The sequence below is a fragment of the Anopheles gambiae genome, chromosome 2 (genome assembly GCF_943734735.2).
Source record: "Anopheles gambiae chromosome 2, idAnoGambNW_F1_1, whole genome shotgun sequence".
In the NCBI taxonomy this organism is placed as follows: domain Eukaryota; kingdom Metazoa; phylum Arthropoda; class Insecta; order Diptera; family Culicidae; genus Anopheles; species Anopheles gambiae.
Window position 1 is genome coordinate 83,064,987 of NC_064601.1, and position 22,643 is coordinate 83,087,629.

General features: G+C 41.4%; 1 protein-coding gene across 5 annotated transcripts in view; it reads right to left on the bottom strand.

Moving 5' to 3' along the window:
- Positions 1 to 1,590: 1,590 nt before the first annotated feature.
- LOC5667091 (uncharacterized) overlaps positions 1,591 to 22,643 on the bottom strand; it is a 30,621-nt gene continuing 9,568 nt past the window's right edge. For all 5 annotated transcript variants that reach the window (XM_061645246.1, XM_061645245.1, XM_001688585.2 and 2 more), the window contains 5 exons: positions 17,058 to 17,198; positions 15,157 to 15,307; positions 10,361 to 10,660; positions 8,793 to 9,206; positions 1,591 to 6,996 (listed from right to left, as the gene is read on the bottom strand). In XM_061645246.1, the coding sequence (XP_061501230.1) occupies positions 6,036 to 6,996; positions 8,793 to 9,206; positions 10,361 to 10,660; positions 15,157 to 15,307; positions 17,058 to 17,198 (1,967 nt within the window). In that variant the 3' untranslated portion in view covers positions 1,591 to 6,035. The remainder of the gene's footprint in view (positions 6,997 to 8,792; positions 9,207 to 10,360; positions 10,661 to 15,156; positions 15,308 to 17,057; positions 17,199 to 22,643) is intronic.

The window sequence follows — 22,643 nt, forward strand, 5'->3', positions numbered from 1 at the left end:
AAACGTCACCAAATAACACACAAGATGAATAACGCTGATGGAAGAAAGTGACTAATTATTGGCTTTCAGAAGTAAGGTTTCTTTTATTCGTGGCTTTCATCATGCCGGAGAAGATTTGCGGGAAAAAATTGTTTTAGAAGAATATTTGTGTTTTAATAATAAATCAAAGATTCGGTTTTTAAGAAAAACAAAAAATGCAGCAAACTTCACCTTGAAAAACAACAATGGCAGCACCGTTACTTATCAAGCTTCTCGCTTTCATTTATTACAAGAACAGGGAGCGATAAAAAAAAACCCCGAGCACCCTTGAATGCTTCCGAACAAAAGGAACGCGAATGGTGTAAAAATGTGGAAACCATTTCCTTTCGACGGGAGGAGTTGCCTACCTATTGTAGCATCTGGCATCCCGACAGCGTGATGCAACGGTGCAGCAATGCACCGAGAGGCAAATGTGGTTTCCCGAACGGAATGCTTTTGTTACCATCGTCGTCGTCACTCTTCAGCTCGTTAGCGTGAACCGATCGCGCAGCTAGCGGCGGTGGTGTTGGAATGTGGGTAGCGCAAATAAACCGACGGCGTACACGACGTCAAAGACTAGCGCCTTTTGTTTCCCTATTGTCATTATGGCTTTGCGACTCAACGGGCTGTGCTGCTGGGAAGGAATTCGTGGAGAAGTGTTCGCAATGGAAAACACTCAACCATATTCCGGATCGAGGGTAGGGTTTACACCTTTGCCTGCAGGCGGCGGTAACGATGGTGGTTATGTCATACAGGGTTTTACGACAGCCACATACACACACATACACATACACGAACGAGTAACGGTACCAAGATGATGTCTCTAATCATCCAAGTGCTCTGCTTGCTGTGGACATTATTCCACGCTGAGCGTCTGTAGCTAAGTGTTTGCGTAAATGATTTGTGTATGTCGCTCGGGAAGTGTTTTTAAGTAATGGCGTATATTTTTATTGACTTGTGTAAAACGAACATATGCACGAGACTTTTTTTTAAACTTTTTTCATTCCAGAAGTCAATGTTGTGGTAAAGATTTTAAGGTTCAATAAAAATGGCTGGTAATATGCAGAGTATGTATGAACGTGTGATATAAATTATGGACACCATCAGCATCAAATACTTTGGCGTAAATCAAATAAAGTGGCGTAAAATATCAAAATATAGCTAGCAAAAATGTTTAAAAAATGAACCACATAGAAAACAAAAACCATTTTATTGATGAATTTATTAACTACCAGGCGTCTCCATTGCGAGCCGATCATCTTTCATGTGGAAAAATATGTACAAGCCTTCTGGAGAAAAGCTAAACTAATACTATCACATTTTTGGTGAAATAATAGTTTTTTAAACGATGTACACATATGCTGATTAAAATTTTCCTATTGGAGTTATAACAGTGTTTGTTTGCTCAAATGTTAAAGATTAAATAAACATCGGTCGTTATAAATAGGATTTCATACTCTACTAAAAGGGGAAAAAATTTAAAAAAAAATTACAATTAATGCATAGATAATATAACAAGAGATAATTATTATTGTGATATATTTTATCATTTTTACGCTGCACAAACACGCATTGTTTATTACATCAAAACGACATTTATTTACCATCTTCCGTAGGCATCGAACGTTCCTCCATCTTCACACAGTGCTCAAAGTAATCAATATCAGTTTTCCGTATACAAACGCTAGAACGGTCTCGGAGAGTATATAACTTTTACGCTTAACAATTGCTCGTTTTGCTTCACAACGTTCGCTGCTCAGCGTGTGGTATGAGAGTTCCCATCCCCTTCTAAACTAATTTCCGTACGGTTGACGTGCAGAGCTGGACAGCATGGAGCAGGAAGCGCATGGAATGGTAATCAAATATTTCACGTTTAAAATAGTAAATTTAAAAATAATAATAAAATAAAAACAAAAAAAGTCATTAAGTGCCCGAACAACTTATCCGCAGTGGTAAGATAAACTTCTACATTCCATGCTGCCAGCTCTGCGTTGCGGGGCTGTTCCCTAATCTACTCAACTGCATGACCACACGCAAACTTGCCGCGGGAAAACGGTCCGCGGTTTGAAAAGCTCGTAACAAACAACATATACTAGAAGCTCGTGGTCCTATGCGGGAAGTTAAGTTGATTTTCCACTCACATTTGTGTTGACACTCTGTATGCTGCCCACCCAGTGCACCCAGTTCCAGTTTTAACCGTGTGCGTGTGTCCGTTTCGTTTCTTTTTGGCACAATGTTTTGGTTTTGATGCTTAGCCGTGTAGTGGTACGTATATGAAATAAATAGACACTGATCTATTCACTCAAATATTGTTTCTACCTTCTTTTTTTATTTTCCTCCTTTGGTGCTTCTATGTGTGCGTAAGGGTGTTTGTGAATTAGCGCTATGTTACGGCTAGTTTCTGTGATTGATCGGTTTTCGGGAAGGTGATGTAAATAGGAGTGGAATGAAATGATGAAAAGTGATCCATTTCATGCAGATGTTTCTGTTACTAACTGTCTTTTGTATGAGTGTAAGCCCAACCATTCACAGAGTAGCTTTTCGTAAACTGACCTCGATCTCGTGATCACCATTGTAAATATCCTTTTCTCCTTTCCTTACTGCGTAGTTTGTAAACTTCCTCGCTTCATTTCACTGCCCACAGTCCAATTCCTTTTCATGCGCTATTCATCTCGGGTCAGTTGTCTTCTCTTTTCCCAATAATCACACTCACCACACTGGTTGTGTAAATATGCTCTGCTAACTTACTGTACAATATCCGAACAGCAAAAAAACAGCGCCAAGAAGGCAAGTGTGCACACACATCGCATATACAGTAGAAGGTAACAATACGATAAATATGTCCTCCTTGCACATGTTATTTGTTTTCTTCGCTACTTATGGTTGTTATTAAACTGAAACTGAAACAACACGCACATTTGAACCTAATCTAATGCAATTGTAACCACATGTACATCTAGTTTTCTTCTTTATGTCATCACTATGATCAATTCTCACGCATACATTTAACAGCACATGCTATCGTGCGTCCACGGAAAACTGATCATCGTGGGATTATATTCGCTCATCGTATTTGTTACTCCTTTCTCGTGCTGTTAGCTAGCAGCTTCCCTAACAAGCCGGCTGGCTTTGGTGCTTTTGATTGTTTTTGTGGGCCGTCGTCTCCAAAACAATCCCTCCCATGGCAAACAAACTTGTAAGGTGTAAGTGTGACGGCGTGTGGTTAGTTGATGCCGTAGCCAATTTGCACACGCTCGACCGATTGAAGTTCCTTGCATTGCCATTGCCTTTTTTGTGGAAAGTTTTTCTTTGAACATTTTCTTTTTTTTATGTTTTTCCTTCTGATCCTTCACTGACACCTTCAAAAGCCTGCTTTCCACTTGCTCGTATTTGACCTCCTTACGTTCGTTTTTTTTTTCTCTCTCCTTCGTTAGTCGTATTTTACTTTCTCTTGCCATTTCCTTATCCCGATGCTAGTGTTAAGCGTAAACATTCGTTAGATATTGAATTTATCGTTTCAATTCTATCTTATCCTTCTTTTGGTACGTTCCCGTTGTCGGTTGGCCCGTGAAACCTTGGGAACGGTGCTGGTTCTGGGCAGGGAGATAGCAATTTCGATTTCACTTCGTGCTCCCATTTTTACCCAATCGTATCGGTTCTGGCTCGATTGCTTTGAAGTGAAGCTTTGAGTTTGTGGTGGTTTCCTCCTTTAGTCTCTTTGTCTCGTACGTGAGCCAGCTTTCCTGTCTGTTCTGTACTGATTGCCCCAGAGAGAATGTATTGAAATGTGGAGCTACATTTACATGGCCGTCGGTGTGAAGGGTGCAATGGGTGGAAAAAGCGAAGCGTGTAGGAACGCTGGGTAGCACAATGTGTGTTTGTTATTCGGATTGAAATAATTGACTTTGGCATGTGCACCTGCGGAAAATATACCACTTTCACTTAGGCTTCGTGGATCGAGTTTCCTGTTCGATTAGGTTAAAGTTGAAATGGAAGTTCATGTGTAAAAAGAATGAAAAAGTTAAGCTGCTTGATATTTCCCTGTGGCATATGTTACTTTACGAAAAAGTTTGTTGGTATCAAATAAAATTAACAATTACTTTAACTGAAATAACTGATTCGAGCCAACGAAACCAAGGCACCGATAAATATAAACATTGCCAAGCGACGGCAAAAAGTTAAACTAAGCATCACTAAACGAGATTGGAATTGTTGTGGTTTTCCGAGCCAAAAGTCCCTTTTCTCCTGGGGGGAAAAACAACAAACGATGATGGGTGGATTTTATTCTTTCCACACAAAATTAACTCACTTACCGTATGGTTGACCTCGGTGGTTAGAAAGTTTTGCGGCACCAATCCGGTGTAATCCGATGACACAAGGTCCTCGGTCGAGTGATCTGTCCCGGTGGAGCAGATTAAAACTTTTGCATCATGATGCTTTATTGCAACGGGGAGAGCATGGTATCATTATGTTTGCCCTCGTTTAGTTGCGAATGTTAGGGATGGTTTGTTTTACGACCATTTTTTTTTGGAGCTAACGTAAAATAGCTTCTAATTGTACGAAAGGTTGACAGAAATAGCCAACATTGCTGTTTAAAGACATAGCAGAGAGATTAAAAGCTTCACCGCAAGTTCACTATTTTGGCTCCAATTTCACCACACAAGCAGATACTTTTGCAAGTCTTCGATAAGGACAATAGATAAGGAGTTTTTTAGTTAGTTTTTCTTTGCCAACACGTCCAACACAGGAAACGTCATCAAACCACTCGTGCAACATCCCGCCCATACTTTGCTGTGTTTCCATCGACTTGAAGAAATCTGTTGGCTAGTCTCAAACTGAACCCGTATAACTTGACCTGAAGATAAGCTTGCTTGTATGATGGATGTTCGGTTGGAATAAAGAGAAAGGCGGTCAAACATTTCTGTAAAGGGTCAGTTATCACGAACCCGCCCACGTCACTGGAAGGATGTCAAGCGTGATGTTGGCGATTTGGGGCGAACAAATGAACGTCCTTTTCCGGTGGGATGTTACATTTGCGGTAGAAAAAGTTGAAATTACAACAGATGGAGCGTCACTTTTTCTGCTACATTAGTGCTACATTGTTGAAAGTGCTTAACTTTTCTGGCGTTTGGAAGATCAAATCAAGAGAAAGAAGATGAAGGAATGGTGGAAAACTATGAGAATCATTTGAGGAATGATGTATGTATAATCAGTGTACATAATTGAAGAATTGAAGAAGAAAATAATAATTTCAGACAATTCAAGAATCGTAATAGTGAAGGTAAAAAAACAGAAAAATTGTTAAGGAATCGAAACTATGAAATAGTACATTACAATATTGTTTGCTCAAAATTGTTAACAACTTCGATATAAAAAACAGGATTCCCAAGACTTCGTATCATAACCTCATAACAACTTATAGCGACTTATAGCGGTGTCGAATTTAATCGAAAGAAAGTCTAATAACCGACTGCTACCAAATTGAAATTCCTGGCACATCCCATTCGATGTAATCGAAAACTGCACCAAACGATTGCAACCCATTCGACCTCAATTGCATGTGTGTATGTGTTCGTGTTTTATGTCAGCAGCATATCGCTGCACCATGCTGTAACTGTCGTGAAGAAGTAAAAGCGCTTTCAGCAACCAATCGCGCGAACTATCTGCTCCTTTTCGTTCCAGCTCACAAACAAACACAGCCCCTCAGGGCAGCTCTTGTTTCCTCCTTCGTTCGTTTCTACACATCCCCGCACGAATGCAATTGAATCTATCGAGCACAGGCCCTGGGCAGACCCACCCATGACGCGGCTTACCTGCGAGGAGGTGACGGAAAGCTGCTGTAACGTTGGAAGCAGCCACTTTTCAACACTTATCGAGCGATTTTCACACACATCACCGTCGCGTTCTGGTCGTCCATCTTCACTCGTTCTCCTGGGCAGCGGTGAAAGGAACTCCATTAAGAAGGACCGGTTCGTTTAAGGGCTTGACCCGGGTTAGACCATACACCGTCATTGGCTCTATTGTGAGTCTACTTTCTCGTCCTTTGGCACAGCATCTTCCTTCGCTTGCGATAACGCCGTGTGGTTATTGTTTTGCTTTTCGTCCTTCTCTTCTGACCGGGATTCCACGTTCGTGCTCGTAATGCTTTCACTCGCATCCTGTTTTTTCACTATTGGACTACTGCAGCCACTCATCCGCTCTGGTGCATCCTGTGTAGAAGACTTTTGCTGCTGCTGAGGCACCTCTACCACCGCCATATTGCTTGCGGGCGCTGGCGATATGTCCGCCACGACGCTAATCACGTTCGAACCCATCTTCCGGTATTCGCCCTCTATCGAACCGGAAGACACCAGGTATGTGCCCGGTGCATTATCTTGCCCCCCACCGTCAGCCAGCGTCTCGTGCGGGCTCGTGCCAGCAGTGGAAAACTTGCTAAAGTTTTTGCTGCGCCGCTCGTGTATGACCTCGATCGAATCGTAATGGTCGTCGTCGGTCGGGCGCGTCTGATGCTGGAAATTGGGATAACGATTGTTTCCGGTCGCGTTTCCGTTCGGCGCACCGGCACCAGCGCTAATTACGTAGATCTGGTCGTACTCGTTGCTAAGCTTTTTGCTCGCACACTTTGGTTTGGGTTTGCGGAAGCTTTTGCTCGAGTTGCTACGGTACAGGGGTTGCTGCTGTCGGTTGGGTTGCTGGTGCTGCTGATTTCCCTGTTCACCGGACGCTGCCCGCTCCTTGGACGCGAGCACTAGTGAGTCCGGTCGCAGGGGAGGATTTGCAACGGACAGCGGTTCGGCAGGGTTGGGTGAGGGATGTTTTTTATTGCTCTGCTCCCTGCCCTCGCCGTTACCCTCGTCGCCAGTGTGATCGTACTCGGGGGAGCTTTCCTCTTCCGGTACGCATGGTTCCAAGCTCGATTGACAGGAGAGATTGCGTTGACTGATCGCCGCCGGCTCGGAGCAAATTGACAGCTGACTCCTATTCGAGCGAGAGAGAGAGAGAACAGGAGAAATATGAAGCACAAACATATATCATAAAGATGACTTTTTCTGTTTTTATTTGGTGGACGATGTGGTTCTAAAACCAAAACAAAAATGTATAAAAAAACAACATCAGCACGTGTAATATAAAGGGCGAACCAAAGAGTAATAATAACTCGGTCATTAGCATCGTTGCGTGACGGAACGGAATTTAGCGTGTCCGTGTGGTGGCAGTTGAAGTGGAAAAGCATCACCACACCACCATCACCGAACAACCGGACGCGGCGCTATACGACGCAATGGAAAACTGGACGTCACGCGTCAATCCTGTTGCGTCTTGGATTTGTTTGTTTGGCATTTTTCTTCTTCTTTGTTTTACATTGTTTTTGGTCGGTTCAACGAGGGCAGTTTGCGATCCTTTATGTTACCATGGGCACGCCATGTTTATTTGCCGGCAGGAAGCAGTATAAATCTGAAAGTGATTTTTCTGCCACTCGGTATATAATTCGGGTCGGATTCGAAAAGGCAAAAAAAATGACCCCTGGTGACTATGGTGGCTTTGGGCTCGTGGCCACAAAAAAAAAGAGCGAATGAAACGAAGCGGAAAGGAAAGAAACAATCATGCCCGGGTCAGTCAACTACAAAACTCGGCCCGTGGCTTTCTGTTTGTCTTTCGGCCGTGTGCTGGAGAATACGCAATTATACGCTACGCGAATAGGGCCAGCAACAACGAAAAGAGAAAGCCATCAAAATGCCTGCCAAAAATGGCCGCAAAGGGATGTTATGGGGTGGGGGACGGGGTAAACAAAATGGCAGGTTTGAAATCGATATGAAACAAAAACACCACCACCGACAACAGTTTCGAAGACATTGAACTTTCGTTTCGAACGCTAGCCCGTGAATGTCTAGGGAGAGATGTTTTGGACAGAAAAGCAGGAAAATTGGAAACTCTTTGTTTCAGCTATAAAATGAAGTTAGGACGCTGGAAGGAAGGTGGCCGAAAGGTTCTGTTGGGCTTATATTTGAATGTTTGCGTTGCTGTTCAACAGATGATGAGTGTTAGTTACTCTCTTCTGTTTTTTTAGATCCGTTGATACCAATGACCCGTGATTAGTGGCATGCATGTTTGATGATGGACGCTCTATTAACTCTGTACCAGTTTGGAGCGTATTTTGGGTGAGGCAAATGGCCTCTGAAACATTTTTTTCAAAACAACTTTTTGATTACAGTTATTTGGAAATAAATTCAATTAAAGGCCTCCACTGTTGGTAACTTTTCCAATTTGCCTTTTTATGAGACTGATTCATGAGAGTGAAATAATTATAACAAGCCTGAATAATTCTTCAAAACGAATTAATTGGCCAAGTTGAGTAAATTAGGCTAGTAATACTTTGAAATAATAATAAATTAGTTAACAACTTGATTCCTTATGCCTTATGCTAAACATTCAAATATTTAACGCGTATTTTAGTTTAATACATAGGGTACCTTCACAGACGTAGATTATCAGTTCATTTTTGTGTATTCTTATGATCATTATGGTCATCCAAAATAGCAGAATTCCTAAATGTTAAAACAATACTATATAAAAATCACAACTGACAGGAAAATTCAAGTCTATCCAGAATAGACAAAACAAGACTAACGACAACTTCTAAACCTATTCGGTCCGTCACTATGGGCGAGTTATTAAATATAAACTTCAACTACCAAAAAAGGAACAGGCAATATTGCGGCGAATGAGGTTACGGCATGAAAGACACGTGCTACAGCAAAATAAATAACGCCACCTACCGGCACTCCTTCTCGACCGACGGCGTCGATATGGGCCCGAACGCGGGCGTCGTGCCCTTTCTCGGGGGCGTCAGCCCGAGCAGCAGCGACCGGTCCGGGCTGTTGATTTCGATCGTGGATGCTGCCCCGCGCGAATCGACGCTTGGCGTTTTGGAGATGGTGGAGGCACGTCGGCTACCCCGGTTCAGCTTGGAGGAGACGGACGTATTGGAGATGGTGGAGGCACGTCGGCTGATGTGGCCGTGTTTGGGGCTGCCGAGCGATTCGTCCTTTTCGATTTTGGTCTGGCGGGACAGGACGTGCCGGCGGGCCGTATCCGAGCGTTTGTTACGATCTCGCAGCTTGTGCACGGGTACGATCTCGCCCCCGTACCCGTACTGTACCGAACCGTGCGAGCCGGCTTGATTGAGTGTCCTTGCGTGGTGTCAGCGCCAACAATGTGGTGGAATTATAGAGTCGAGAGAAAATGAGAGGTTGGAATATGGTTGAGTTGATTGCATTTTTAATGACAAGTCAGCAGTTTTGAGTGGGGCTGTAATAAACTATGAGTAATTATAGAGTCTGATTGAATTTGGCAAACTGTGGTCGAGTGCCCATTCGGCAGGTTCGAGATGTAATAGCGTTCATTTCGGTTGTGCTGTGTGTTTGATGAAACAATTCAACGATTCGTAACGCAATCAGTTCGTATCGTTAAAGCTTGTCATTCAATTGCACATTTACAATCATTATCATATCGTTACTATCGTCCGATTGAGTCTTCAGTTTGGATGGGGTTTTAGCCTATTTGGGTTTTACTTTCCTTCAAACATTTGATAACTTGTAAAATCTAACGGTAAAATAAACAAAACATGTTAACAAATTATACAGTTCCATTCTCTTTTTCATGCTAAACACGCTCAATTTATGGAAATAGTTAAAAGAATATCATATAAAATGAATCATTTGATTTATTTTTCACACAAAATCAAATTAATCCTCCAAGGGGTCATCCATAGAGTACGCTACACAAAATATGATAATATTGTACAATCTCCCTCCTAGTTAAGTAAAATGTTTTAATTGATTGAAAAAATAATTCGTCATGCATTTTATGACTGTTTAACAAAAAAATGCTAATAAATAGGCAATTTGACAATTTTCCCAACTTTAAAGTTTTTACGACTTAGTTAAATACTCAAAAAAATCAATGCAAATCTAGCTTTAAAGAATGCTATACTTTTGCTAAAGAACATGTATATATGACTTCTTTTATTTTTGTTATTTTCTAGTCAATACCTGGCACTTTATTGCTAATACAAATAATTATACTGTTTACTTGCTATTATATTGTTTTTCTTGAATAGTTTTATGTAGTTAAAAAGTTGTAAACAAACGTTTTAGCTTTTGTTTAAACGTTGCGAAGATGTACTGCTCATCTTTATCCTGTCATTTCCTTCGTTCAGCTTCAGCTTCATAATTTATTCAACAAAAATTGTTCCGAAACGCTTCATAATACGGACAAAACGACCATCTGATCACCAAACTCTAAAACACCGCACATTTATCCAATCCCTCCTGGCTGCACCTACCTGGCCAGCGGTTCCGGTTCGTCCACCGAGAGGGCGTGTCGGTGAAACTGAAGCATCCCTGGATGCAGCAACCCACTGCCAATGGGGTCCCGCGTCGACCGCTGTACCATACTGCTGACGCGCGATCCCCGATGATGCCGATGGTGGCCACCCGCCTCGGACCGGATGTTGGCGGGCGAGCCGGAGGCGAGCAGTGGAACGTTCAGCTTTTCGGCGTACAAATTGGGCACCGAACCGCTTCGTGACACACGCCGGCTTTGGCTTTCGCTCGGCCGCCGATGGGGTGACGTTTTCGGTGTCCTGAAAGAAAGCGTGTGCGTGTAAGCAAGATGAAGGAAAAAAAATGTTGATGAAATAAAGTGTGAGCCATAAGATAGCCCTCCCTCCGTTGGGTGTTTGGGGATGGTTGTGCTGGTGCCTGTAACGAGTGAAACGATTCATCATCACGGCTCAACGGATAGTGTACTGTATCCTTCCACCGGTTTATTTGGCCGCGTGTTGCGGTTTGGTCCTTATCTGTCTAGTGCCACCGTGTGGCGATGGCGTCGATGGGGCCTGGCTGGAGTGTTTTATGATAAATTGTACAATCTTCCGAGCGTCGGCAAAAGTGACGGTAATACGAGTTGAAGTTGGGCATGAAACAGTAGCTGGTGGCTTAAGGGATGCTTATTTTGTTATTGCTAGCTACATTCTTAGTATTTTTATTATTATAATTAGCTGACATAATTCACCTTTATCGCTCAACAGTTCAAGTGAAAATTCTTTCCCTTTATGAGTATAGCTGTATTTTTACATTTGTAAGATTTAGTATATAATTTACAAATTGTACAGATAGCCCTATATTTTTTGAGGATAAATTGCTGAATATGATTCAGTATCAGTGCGATAATCATAAATATTTGTGGGCAATTTATTGGTTGTTTATTCTGTAACTAAACTAGCGCGTTATTATGGAAAGAAAAATACATTGCTTCAACATTGTAACGTAGCATAAAATCAATACCATTATCCATTTGTTGTAAATGATTTATATTTACAAAGAATCAAGCTGTCTGAAAACTCTTCCCTCGCTAGAGCATAATAAATGTTCCCAGCTCGGTCTCTCTTCATCAGTGCAATCAAATGCAAGTCCCTCAATTAGCTTGATCCACTTACTACGTTTGTACTGTTTTAGTATGCAACAAGAAGGTCAAACAAACTCACACTCTTCAACGTGCGGTGTATATGCTAAGGGCGTTCATTGTGCAGCTTAATCGTTGTCGAAAGAAAGCACCGATGCATGGGAAAGTGTACACTATTGTGTTGATTGCGTCTAGAAATCCGGTGAAATGTGCTGGGACATTTCAGTGAGACCATCTGGTTGCTTGGAAACATTGGGACTTGCTTGCATGGAGTAATGATTGCACGTCCACACAAAATGTCCCTCTTGCCAAGGTTTCTACTGCCAATCCACACGGTGCAATGTAAGTCGGAGAAATTTAATTAACACCAAAAACGGAAACAATTGTCCTACCCCTCCAAATACATGCAGTTGCTTTTGAGCTACAAACTCGGTGCGGTACGGAATGGTTTAATTTCTAGCAACAATGTGTTTCTATTGTGTTCTTTTACACTCTATAAATTGCGTTAGAGGTAAATGATATTGTTGAAATTCTCACAGTGGACATTTTTAGGGCGAATGGGTAAATGAGTAAATGTTGAGGATTATTAAATTTAACGTTGACTCGGATTATTTTGTTTTGTTCATTTTTCTACATTATTATTATTTTATTTCGAACTTTAAGAAATTATATTCGTTTGAAAACTCTTAATATAAAACAATCAAAAACGAAAATATAACTAATTTTAATAGTTAAAAATATGTGCCTTGTATTTAAACAAATCTTAATCATAATTCAAACAGAGCAAACATTCGAGATTTCTAAATATTTACTGTTCGTGACACGCATGCCTTCGTCAAAAATCACACATAAAGGCTCCCAAAACGGTTTGCAAACTGTTACACAAACACTGTACCAAAAAGCATATTATCAAGATATCAAGCAGCAAAGCATTCGCCCACGCTGCTAAACTGCTTCTGCTGAGCCCTCCCTTTGATTGGCTTTTCAGTAATCCGCTTGCACGAACAGGGACAGCAAAGTTGTTGTCGTGTCCACAACGAACCGGGAAACATCTTGGCGAACCGTACCGTGCTACAAAGAAAAGTAACCTCGTAACCTGAATTCATTGTCGCCAGCGCCCCATTGTCTCCGACGGCGAGGAAGCCAGCCGATGACAACCAACCCGACAAACCGGCAACAGCCAAAGCAAAGCGTTAAGAAACGCAGCGAAATTACTACTACACAAAGTGTTGCCCGCTGAGCCAGGGCACAAATTACGTGCCGTGGCATCAATTGGCGGTTGATGGCAGACAAGCGAGACGTTCCGAGCGGTGCGCCGGGTGTAATAGACCCTGGACAGCTCGACGGTCCGACGGTTGGGTATAGGATTTCACGGAATGGAAAAATGGAACACCGATGCTTCACTTCAGCTTCTCCATTAAGTGTGAAAACGGCGAAAGAGCTAAAGCGTTGCGGTGTACACCAAATGTGAAATGTTGTGATTTCTTGTAATTTGTACCAGCTGATGTGACGACGATGGACGATATGAGCTTACATACGTTGATGTAGTGACGTTAGACAAGGAAAACGAGGGAGCTGGTTGGTTGGTAAACATATAACAAATGATGTTCATGACTGCACGCTATACCTCGCACACATCCGTGTTAGTTCTCTCCGGGGAGCCAAGAAACTGGGACACTTAAATCGTTTCAGCTTAATGTCTGATGATAATGCAATTGATAAGACGAGGATGTTGATGGCGGTGTAGCGATAATGTACGATGACCTATAAAGTGGCCATATTGAGTGAGCTTCGGTTTGAGGTTTGTTTCATGGGGAAAACATTTAAACTATCAATTTATATGCTTTTTTCACTTTACATGTTGTGTTACAATAAAACGCAAAACTAAATTTGATACCGTACAAAAGAGATCGCAAAAACATCTTATTTTTATGAAAACAGTCACCGGAACGTAACACGGTCCAGTTTACCGATAAAGCATCACTCGCTGACTACGCGGGCATTTGCGTGTGGGAAGTGGAAAAATACTCAACAAGATCCTACTATCTGCGCTTTACCTTTGCGCTCGTTTGCTGATATTTGGTAGCAGATACATGCACCAATCTATACGCTCGATGTGAAAGTAGTATCGATTTGCGTCCAAAAATAGGACCCACCATCCATCGCATCGGCCCTGAGCGAAGTTTATCTTATGGTTTGGGGAATGGTTTTTTCTCGGAAAAAATTTTGTTGTTGCCGAGAGGTAATGCAATGGCTACATATCAGCCGTAACGGATGTTGGAACAAACCGTTGAAAGGTTTCATTCCTAAGAAGAGCAATCAATGTATGGGAAAATATGTGCAGAGAAGATTCTTTTACTAATAGAGAATATGGTGGAAGCTATTCCGAGTCGCCGAGAGAATTGAGGTCATTCCGGATCTCAAATTTAAGTAATGTTGTCATCGTTTTTTGACGCGGAAGTGGCTGAAATACCTGCAGAACATGTGTTTGTACCTGTTACAAAGTTTTTCCAGCCCGATTTAATTAAAAACAACATGAAAAAATAACATATGTTTTGCAGCTGTGACATGAATTTTACGGCAACATGCTTCGTTCAGTCGCCACTTGATGCGCTAGTGAAAATTGAAATCACACTAGCGAGTACGATCATCCCATCTCCGTCATGTTCGTTTTGTTCTGCAATAGACACCCTGGAACACAAATTCGCTGGCTGCAGAAGAGTTGCTGATGCTTGGCAGATTCTGCACCAGCGAATTAGCGTTGTAATTTCAGGGTGTCCGTCTTCGTCAACGTTATTGTTCGGTTTGTTGCGTTTGCCTGTACTAAACGGCATTAGTGCAGGTAAACGCAGCCATATCCTAAGTTTGTTTGCGAACTATGTCATCCACATCATTGGAAACAATGATGCTGTGATTGACATAGAAGTTCTGCGTTGTTCATTGTAAAAATTAATGTTAAATAGAACCTAAGCACGTTTTTAATAAAACATTTAAAAAAAAAATCAATGCACCTTTATACAATTATTAACAAAACTATATAGTTAACTTTTACTCAGAGAAAAACATCCATATCCTATCCACCCTTCTTTCAGTAAGCAACTGTCATTCTATCTTGGATGCAGATCACTTCACAGGATGCACCTATTATCCTATTTGCATCCTATACGGCCATGCCTTAGGAAGATTGATCCCCGTGCCATGGCATTATGGAAATGAGCTTGGATGATATTATGCGCATAAGTGTATACCACAGGCACGGGTTGACTTTTGATGAGCAGCTCTTGTAAGTGTGCCGGTATGCAAATTGTCAACCCAGAGAAGATTATCAGTATGCTTGGTAAGTAGCTGCAGTTTGGTGGCACTGAACTAACACCAAATAGAGCAGTGGAATATGCTTTTTATGACGCATTCTAAAACTTAATATTTGGATGAACAACTTAAAACACATAAAAACAGTGCTAAAGGTGGATAAAATTGACGACCTTGTAGTTTGTCAACAAATATCTAAAGTAGCCCCTGCTCATTGCTCTTTTGCCTTTCGTTAATATGAATAACATTACACATTGGGTCTGACATAAAAAAATATATATACACGCCGTAAAAGCATCCATCATATCCGCAAAGACTCTTATCAGCATGAACAGTCTTGTCGTCTGTTTCAGCATGACTACCTACCCTAAGGCTTTGGAGAAGTGTACAAGAGCTGCCGTGAGTGCTTTGCGGTCCGGGACCTGCTCCGTGGCGGGCGAAGTTCGAAAGACGCCCAAGTGCTGTTCCCAGCGGGCAGTCTGCGGTCCCATGATTGCTGTTGGACCATTCGAGACACCTGAAATGGAAGTGAAGAAAGTGAAAGAAAAACACATGCACAAGAGCGGTTAGAGAGTTTGTTTTATGTATATTACTCGACTTTGGGCTGTAACTGTGAGTTGAGTTGAATTATGAAACTGTAACTGAACACATCACACTCGTTTGTCTTCTACGCGGCGTAAACTCCTCCTACCGGGTTAGCAGGATGTGCAATGTTAAACATTTAAAAACGGAGCTGTCGTGTAGTGATTATCATTTGCAAAGATGCAAAACAGAATGGATGGAAAGAAGAGGAATAATGTGCTAAATATTACTTCGCTACTGATAGGGGAATGTGAAAGTTTCCTAACAAGTTGCGGTCTCAAGTCTTTATACGATTGCACGCTGCAAATCGGTGTCTAGAAGTCATGCTCTTCAAGAAGCCGAGTGTACTGCGGTTGGCAGAGAACTTGTATTGCTCAACTTTCTTCCCGTTAAGTATGGTGCTGTTCACATACCGTACAAGCAACCATCGTGCGCTCGTGGGGGGAAGTAACGAGCAAAAGGGGAAGCCCGACGATGTACCGTACTTGTAATCCAACGATGCAACCGACCGCCTGTATTTTGCATTATTCCTTCATTCCAGCGCAGGGCTTTGCACCACACGCCAACGCGCCATAATGAGGATCTTTTTATCTCATTTTGATTGTGGTGGGAAGAAGTTTTAGCCACACAAAACTACACCGCAAACAAGAAAACTTTAATTGAGAAAAGATGACAAGACACAGAGGGTGCGGGTTGATTTTAGCTCCAAGTTTTTCTCGTGAAAGACGTTGAAGATGCGTTGTGGTAATGATTATTACAGCAGAAACGATAATTCAGATGAAAAGTCAGTACTACTTCAATATACGCCAATTGCTACAAGCATTAATTTAAACCTAAAATATTTTTCGATTATTAAAGTAACAACTCTAGTTGGAATGCTGTAGCATACTTTAACTTGTAAATAAAAATACTTGTAAGGAATATCAGATTCCATTATAAAAGGTAGAAAAGAAATTCGCTTTAAAAATGTTGGTTTGAAGCTAGTTCCCAGAAGGATTCTTGTTTGTACCTATGCTGAAAATATCTCTACCATGACAGTATCAGAAACAAGAGCATCCCAAACAAATATAAAGAGCTGCACGAATTGCACCCGCTGCCAACAATATGACAACAGCTCGTTCCTGGAATTCGCTCGCGTCTATACTGCGTTACATTTTCCGGTAGGTGTATGCCGCTTCTGTTGGCATAATGTTGGCAGGAAAGTGCTTGTCAGCTTCTGTTTGCTTTTTTACGAACCATTTCACCGGCAGTCATTGCAATCTACGGTTACGCATTTAGCTGCAGGCGTATCAATTCAATGGAATGTCTGAAAATGGTAAAATTCGTTACAAGCAGATGTTGATTGGGTTTGCTTTTTTTTTTGGGGTAATGCAGCTGATTTACTGAACATGCTGTGAAATATTGGTAAATGTTACACTTCAAATCATAAACTATTGGAAGAGATCTGTTTTTTGAGTGCAATCAGAAAGCCTTTTCTATGATGGTAAGACACGCATATCTCACAAAAGGTGAGTCACCTTTCAGGGACATTTGATTTGCTTCTTTTAACCCTTCTCAAGATGATGAGGATAATGGAGGCCCTCGTCATAATCACACTCCCCACTTAAACCTTACCTAGTGCCAGCTTTTGACGGCAATAGCAAATTGAGGAATGAATACACACCGTTTGCTTAAATCGAGCTTACCTGTGGAACGTCGCGAGTTATTGTTGCGGCTAGGATTTCGCGCGGATCCCTGAGCGTTCAGCTTGAACCGGGCTGGGACCACCTTGGCCGCTGAGTCTCGGGCTTCGAATGTCATCACGCACGAAGCCACCACGATGAAACCTGGCAATGGGTGGAATAGTTTCATTAAAGACGGTAAAAGAAAATTGAGACATTACGAGAGTTTTTCTGACAAAACATCAAACATTAGAGACCTGTTTTCGACCATTTTCTTCATTTTTTTGGGATGTTTCTTTCGCCTACGCGTTTGTAACCCTTTGCCATTAACATTTCAATTGTGTGTAAATGTCAGACACATCTTTTCCATTTGTCAGCCGGTATTTTCTTTGCTGCTTTCGTCAACCAGTCCCCCCGATCCTTTTCAACTTTCTTCCTCCGCCCGGAAAGGACTTGTTTTGCAAAAGGTTCGAGGTCATGGTTGTATTCTTTTCGTATCCGGAAAAAAGGGCGAAGCAACACACTCGACTCTGTGGAAAGTTTGCGAGGGATTGACGCGAAGCAGAGCTGGGGTTTTACAGCGAAACAAGAACACACCGAAACTTGATCCCATCTGTACGTCTGTAGCTGTATAGGAATCGCGGAAAGAGTGGAAAAAAGCTCCACGTGAAATGAAAACAAAATCGTCGAGATGTAAAAAGAACGCGCAATTAGCAAACGAAACCAGACGGGCGCGCATTCCGAGCAAATGTGTTGCAGTATCTTTTGGGTTTGGCTGAGTTGTTTTCTGGGGTTTTCCGACAAACGGACCTTTTAGATAAGCACTGGGATACGCTTCAGTGTGCCCGTGAATGACATGAGGTGGTTCCAAGAAACGGTTTATGAAATAAAATGGTAAAAGTTTCAATTTCATGTCCCATGCGTACATTCCTTTCATTATCTATGCGTTGCATGTGTTGGTTTTGCTTTTCATATAAATATCATTTGCCAGAAAATTAAACATGATCCTTCATTGCAGTCACGACGCACATGTATGTTCAGTTGAGCGAAAACGTAATTTAGAAGCATGCTTTTACCTATAATTGGCTTCGTTAGACTTGAGATCTTTAATTAGGTTATCTTTTAATCTTTGTTAATTTAAAACTTCACGAGGCAAAAAAGGATATAAGTATTCAAATCATTCATTTCAATACACATTCGTAAACGGAGTCTTGCGGCAAGCTTTGCATGCTTTATCATGTACCAGGCGCCTCCATTAATCTGTTTTCACACTTTTTGTTTTTGCTTTAAAGTTTAATGGTAGGGAAACAACAAAATAAGACATTGTTTTAATATTTGCTTTTAATGCTCACAAAATTTGAACGAATTTTATGAATGACATAAAAACAGCTTTGCATCATCCAAAATCTGATTGGGGCCCTTTCCGTTTTAAGTAGGCTGAAATTGCAGTGCATTGCAGTTTGCATTGTGCAGCAGTCTTTAGAGCAGCTATCTAAGTGGGTTTAATATACAGGTTTGCTTATCTCAAGGTGTATGAATTTAGAAGGCTGATTTTTATCGCTTCTGTTTCTGAATGAAGATTTTAAGAGTGTTTTGTGTATTCGTCTCGCGCTTCCAGAAAGCTTATTTGAGCAAAATTTTTAATGTAAGTTTTCACCCGTCTTGTCTAAAAGTGATGTTCAAATTTGGTAGTAAAAAATGTACTATGAGACCAGCTGCACTACATACACATTGATTCTAGATTCTGCCACCTGATCTCTTTAATGCACCTTGGGATAAATGAAAACACCACCTTGATTTGCCCTTATTTTCGAGCAGGTACTCGAATCTAATTCTAGCTTTGAGGCTAGAATAATCTAGACTGAAAATTGCAGGCTAGTTTTATGTGTGGTTTTGTATGGACCCGGTTTACATGATTTCAGCCTCCAACAGTCAAACTCCATACAAAAAGCTGACTAGAATCGTGAATGGCCCCTTTGCATTTGTTTAGCAGGTGCTAAATTCCCATTTCCCTTGAACGATAACCGCAAAAACAACCAGCAAAACAATAGAACATCTGTGCGACAAAACCAAAACAGTCATAATTCTATAACAAGAGCGCACATCCAAAATCCATCATTTTCACACACCGATGAGTTTGTCCAAACAGGCAGCAAACCATACAAACCGTCGCCCGTTCAGCATTTGCATTCCCATAGCAAGTTACCCTTTGTGGATTGACAGATACAGATGACAAGTGGAACCAATTTGCATACGCTTGTCATACGGCGAGAGCATTTTCTTCACTTTTTACGCTCGAACCAAATTCGAACTTCCACTAACAAACACACATTCCGGGTACGCTAAACAGTGTACGTTATCGCATTCCTTTCAATTCGTTTCTCAACCCCCAAAGATGGATACTTTCAATTCAAATATATTATTTTCCATTCAATACCGGAGCGTTGTGAGTGTGTGTGTTTTTTCCCTCCACAAACGAAACATGATTGTGTTTTTTTATCTCTCACTCTTTTTCGCTTCACATACCATTTTAGTGATGGCATTCGCCCCTGCTGGTGAAAAGGATCGTCAAGTGGAATTTTCATCTCATCCTAAATGGTGTGAGAATGCCTGCTGGGCTCTCCCCGTACGGCTTTGCTGTGGGGATCGTTATCTTGTTTGGGGCCAAAACAGCATGGGGAGCCGGGTTTGTGTGTGAAATATGTTTGCAGCCGGTCTGAAGTGGATCAGACGGAACGTTTGTCAGATGTAGCTGCTAACGATGATATGACGGAAATGGGAAATAAAAGGAATGGGCTTACAGGATTAGAGTATGAGTCGTTAATCGATGTTAATTATTAGTGGGTTTAAACTGATCCATGATTGTTATTGGGTTTGAACTGTGTGATTAAGCTTTCGTAACATTTTTTTAATATAGTGAGTTTGATGAGTAGTTTGAAACATTGATACAGACTAGTGGTGGGAGCTCGGAATCGGACCTACCCGATTCCGATTCCGTGTTGGGAATCAATTCCGGAGCCGATTCCGATGCTGGAATCGATTCCGATTCCGGAGCCGATTCCGGAGTCGATTCCGGAGCCGATTCCGGAGCCAATTCCGGAGCCAATTCCGGAGCCGATTCCGGAGCCGATTCCGGAGCCGATTCCGGAGCCAATTCCGGAGCCAATTCCGGAGCCGATTCCGGAGCCGATTTCGGAGCCGATTCCGGAGTTGGCTCCGGAGCCGATTCCGGTGTTGACTCCGGAGCGAAATCAGTCCGGGAATCTCCATGCGAATTGATCTTTTACAAGTAAATTTGGATTTTTGCGGTTATCAATACGTAGTATGATTGGACCCAAACGCCTTTTTTATGGCGATGCCAAAACTGACTCCGTTTGGTAGCCGATTCTAATTTATGAGCCATTTCCGATTCGATAGCCGACTTCGATTCCGGAACCGATTCCGGAGTCGATTCCGGAACCGATTCCGATTCCGGAGCCGATTCCGGAGTCGATTCCGGAGCCGATTCTGGAGTCGATTCCGGAACCGATTCCTATTCCGGAGCCGATTCCGGAGTCGATTCCGATTCCGGAGCCGATTCCGGAATCGATTCCGGAAACTGATTCCGGACCTACTAGCCGGAATCGATTCCAGAAAACTGCGGAGCTAGCCGGAATCGATTCCGACAAAAACTTCATTTTTCCCATCACTAATACAGACGCAGTATGAATATTATAATGTTTTTTATTAAGAACTACCAAGGTGACACAGGAATAAAAAACTAAGAAATATATGGCTTTTCGTAATCGTTAAGCACAATACACACAGCAGTTTTAAATTTACGTAATCGCATTTCTAGGAAAGGACCTGTTATATGTGACTTATTTCTGACGATGGCAGGAGCATTCAACTGGCATTATAGGCCGTCACATTTATCCATGGACCATCCGGCTACCCTTTTATATTCAATCCAACTTTTATACGGGGTTTCGAACCATATAAGGGAATAGTTCAATCACTTTGCGGAATGTTGCAAATCGGTAGGGTAATGTTGCAAGCAAGCTGTGGAAGATTGCAATCATATAGGGGAGTGTTGCAATCGATTAGGGGATTTTTGCAAGCGTACTGTGGAGCTGTCATCAGTCTGTGGGTGCCGGTGTAAAAAGCTTCGAATTGATACCGATGATGTTTTTATTTAAAACTTCATTTGGAGTTGTTTTCTTGTGGGATTCAGTTGTACACATAATAAACTAAATAAATCCTGCTGCGGAGCAATAATTAAACATGATATGTTAGTAAGATTGACGAAAATATGTTGAGGTATTTACAGCGGCACCCACAGTCGGATGACAGCTTCATAGTACGTTTGCAAAATTCCTCTATTCGATTGCAACACTCCCCTATATCATTTCAAACTTCCACAGCTTGCATGCAACATTTTCCTACCGATTTGCAAAATTCCCCTAAGTAATTGAACTATTCCTTTATATGATTCGAAACCCTGTAAGGCTTCTTTAAGAAGTTACATTGCTTCATCGTTTTGTTTATTTTATAGCTTTCAAATATTTACACAACATACTTGTGAACAATTTCTATATCGGATTGATATACAAACTACCCATGCATTTTAAAATAAAGAATGTTAAAATAAAATCGAAAGGATGTCTTGGATGGTCATTACAATTGAATAATTTATAGCTTTGATAATGTCTTTGGGAAGCCGTTCTTTCTGAAATGCCTTTAGCTTGTTAAGGTAAGGGATAAATAGTGACATAAAATATGGTTAGATTTTTTACTATTTAGATACTATGGTATGCAACAAAACCTAGACCCCGGGACTTGAGAGAGAATTTTAGCAGCAATCATTGTTTCAAAACTTCCTGTTCATCATTATTCATCATTTCAAGGATTTAACGTTTTTTTGTGTTGATTAAATTTCCACAAATATTAAAAAGTATCCACAAATTTGACTACAAATAAGTTAGGTCGTTACGCCAAGAAAGCAGACAATATTGTAGTCATTTATGCACCATCCCGAACATTTAGGTCTAGAGAAACTCTACGGCTCGCTCAACCCCGTTCCAGCGCTGGTCGGTCTGACCCTATGTTCCGCATGTCGGCTGTCTTCAATACTGTCTCGGACTGCTTCGACTTCGACATCTCGACTCAGTGCTTCAAGGAACGTGTCCGGCTTTTGCCGGGGCCGCAGTGAATTGCGATGCAAATCTTGTTTTTGTTATGTATTTTTTTAAATGAAATGTTACATCTTAAATAGGCCATTTGGCCCGTTGAAGATTAAATAAATAATAATAATAATAATAATAATAATAATAATAATAATAATAATAATAATAATAATATACACTCAGAATTCAGCAAAGCTTGCCCGAAATAATTTGCTTTGTTTAAGCTGTTTTTACTTACAAAAGGGTTTTATGTGCATGCTATGAAAAACTCCATCATAAACAACAATCTTTAGATTAAGGCAACATGTAATATACAACGTCGTAAGAAGACATGAAAAATGATTGTAAATTGTTGCAGTTTTTAAAGCATACAACTTTGTTACATCCAACAGAGTTCGTTCCGCATTGCGTAAAACGAATTTAATGCATGTCTGACACCCATTTT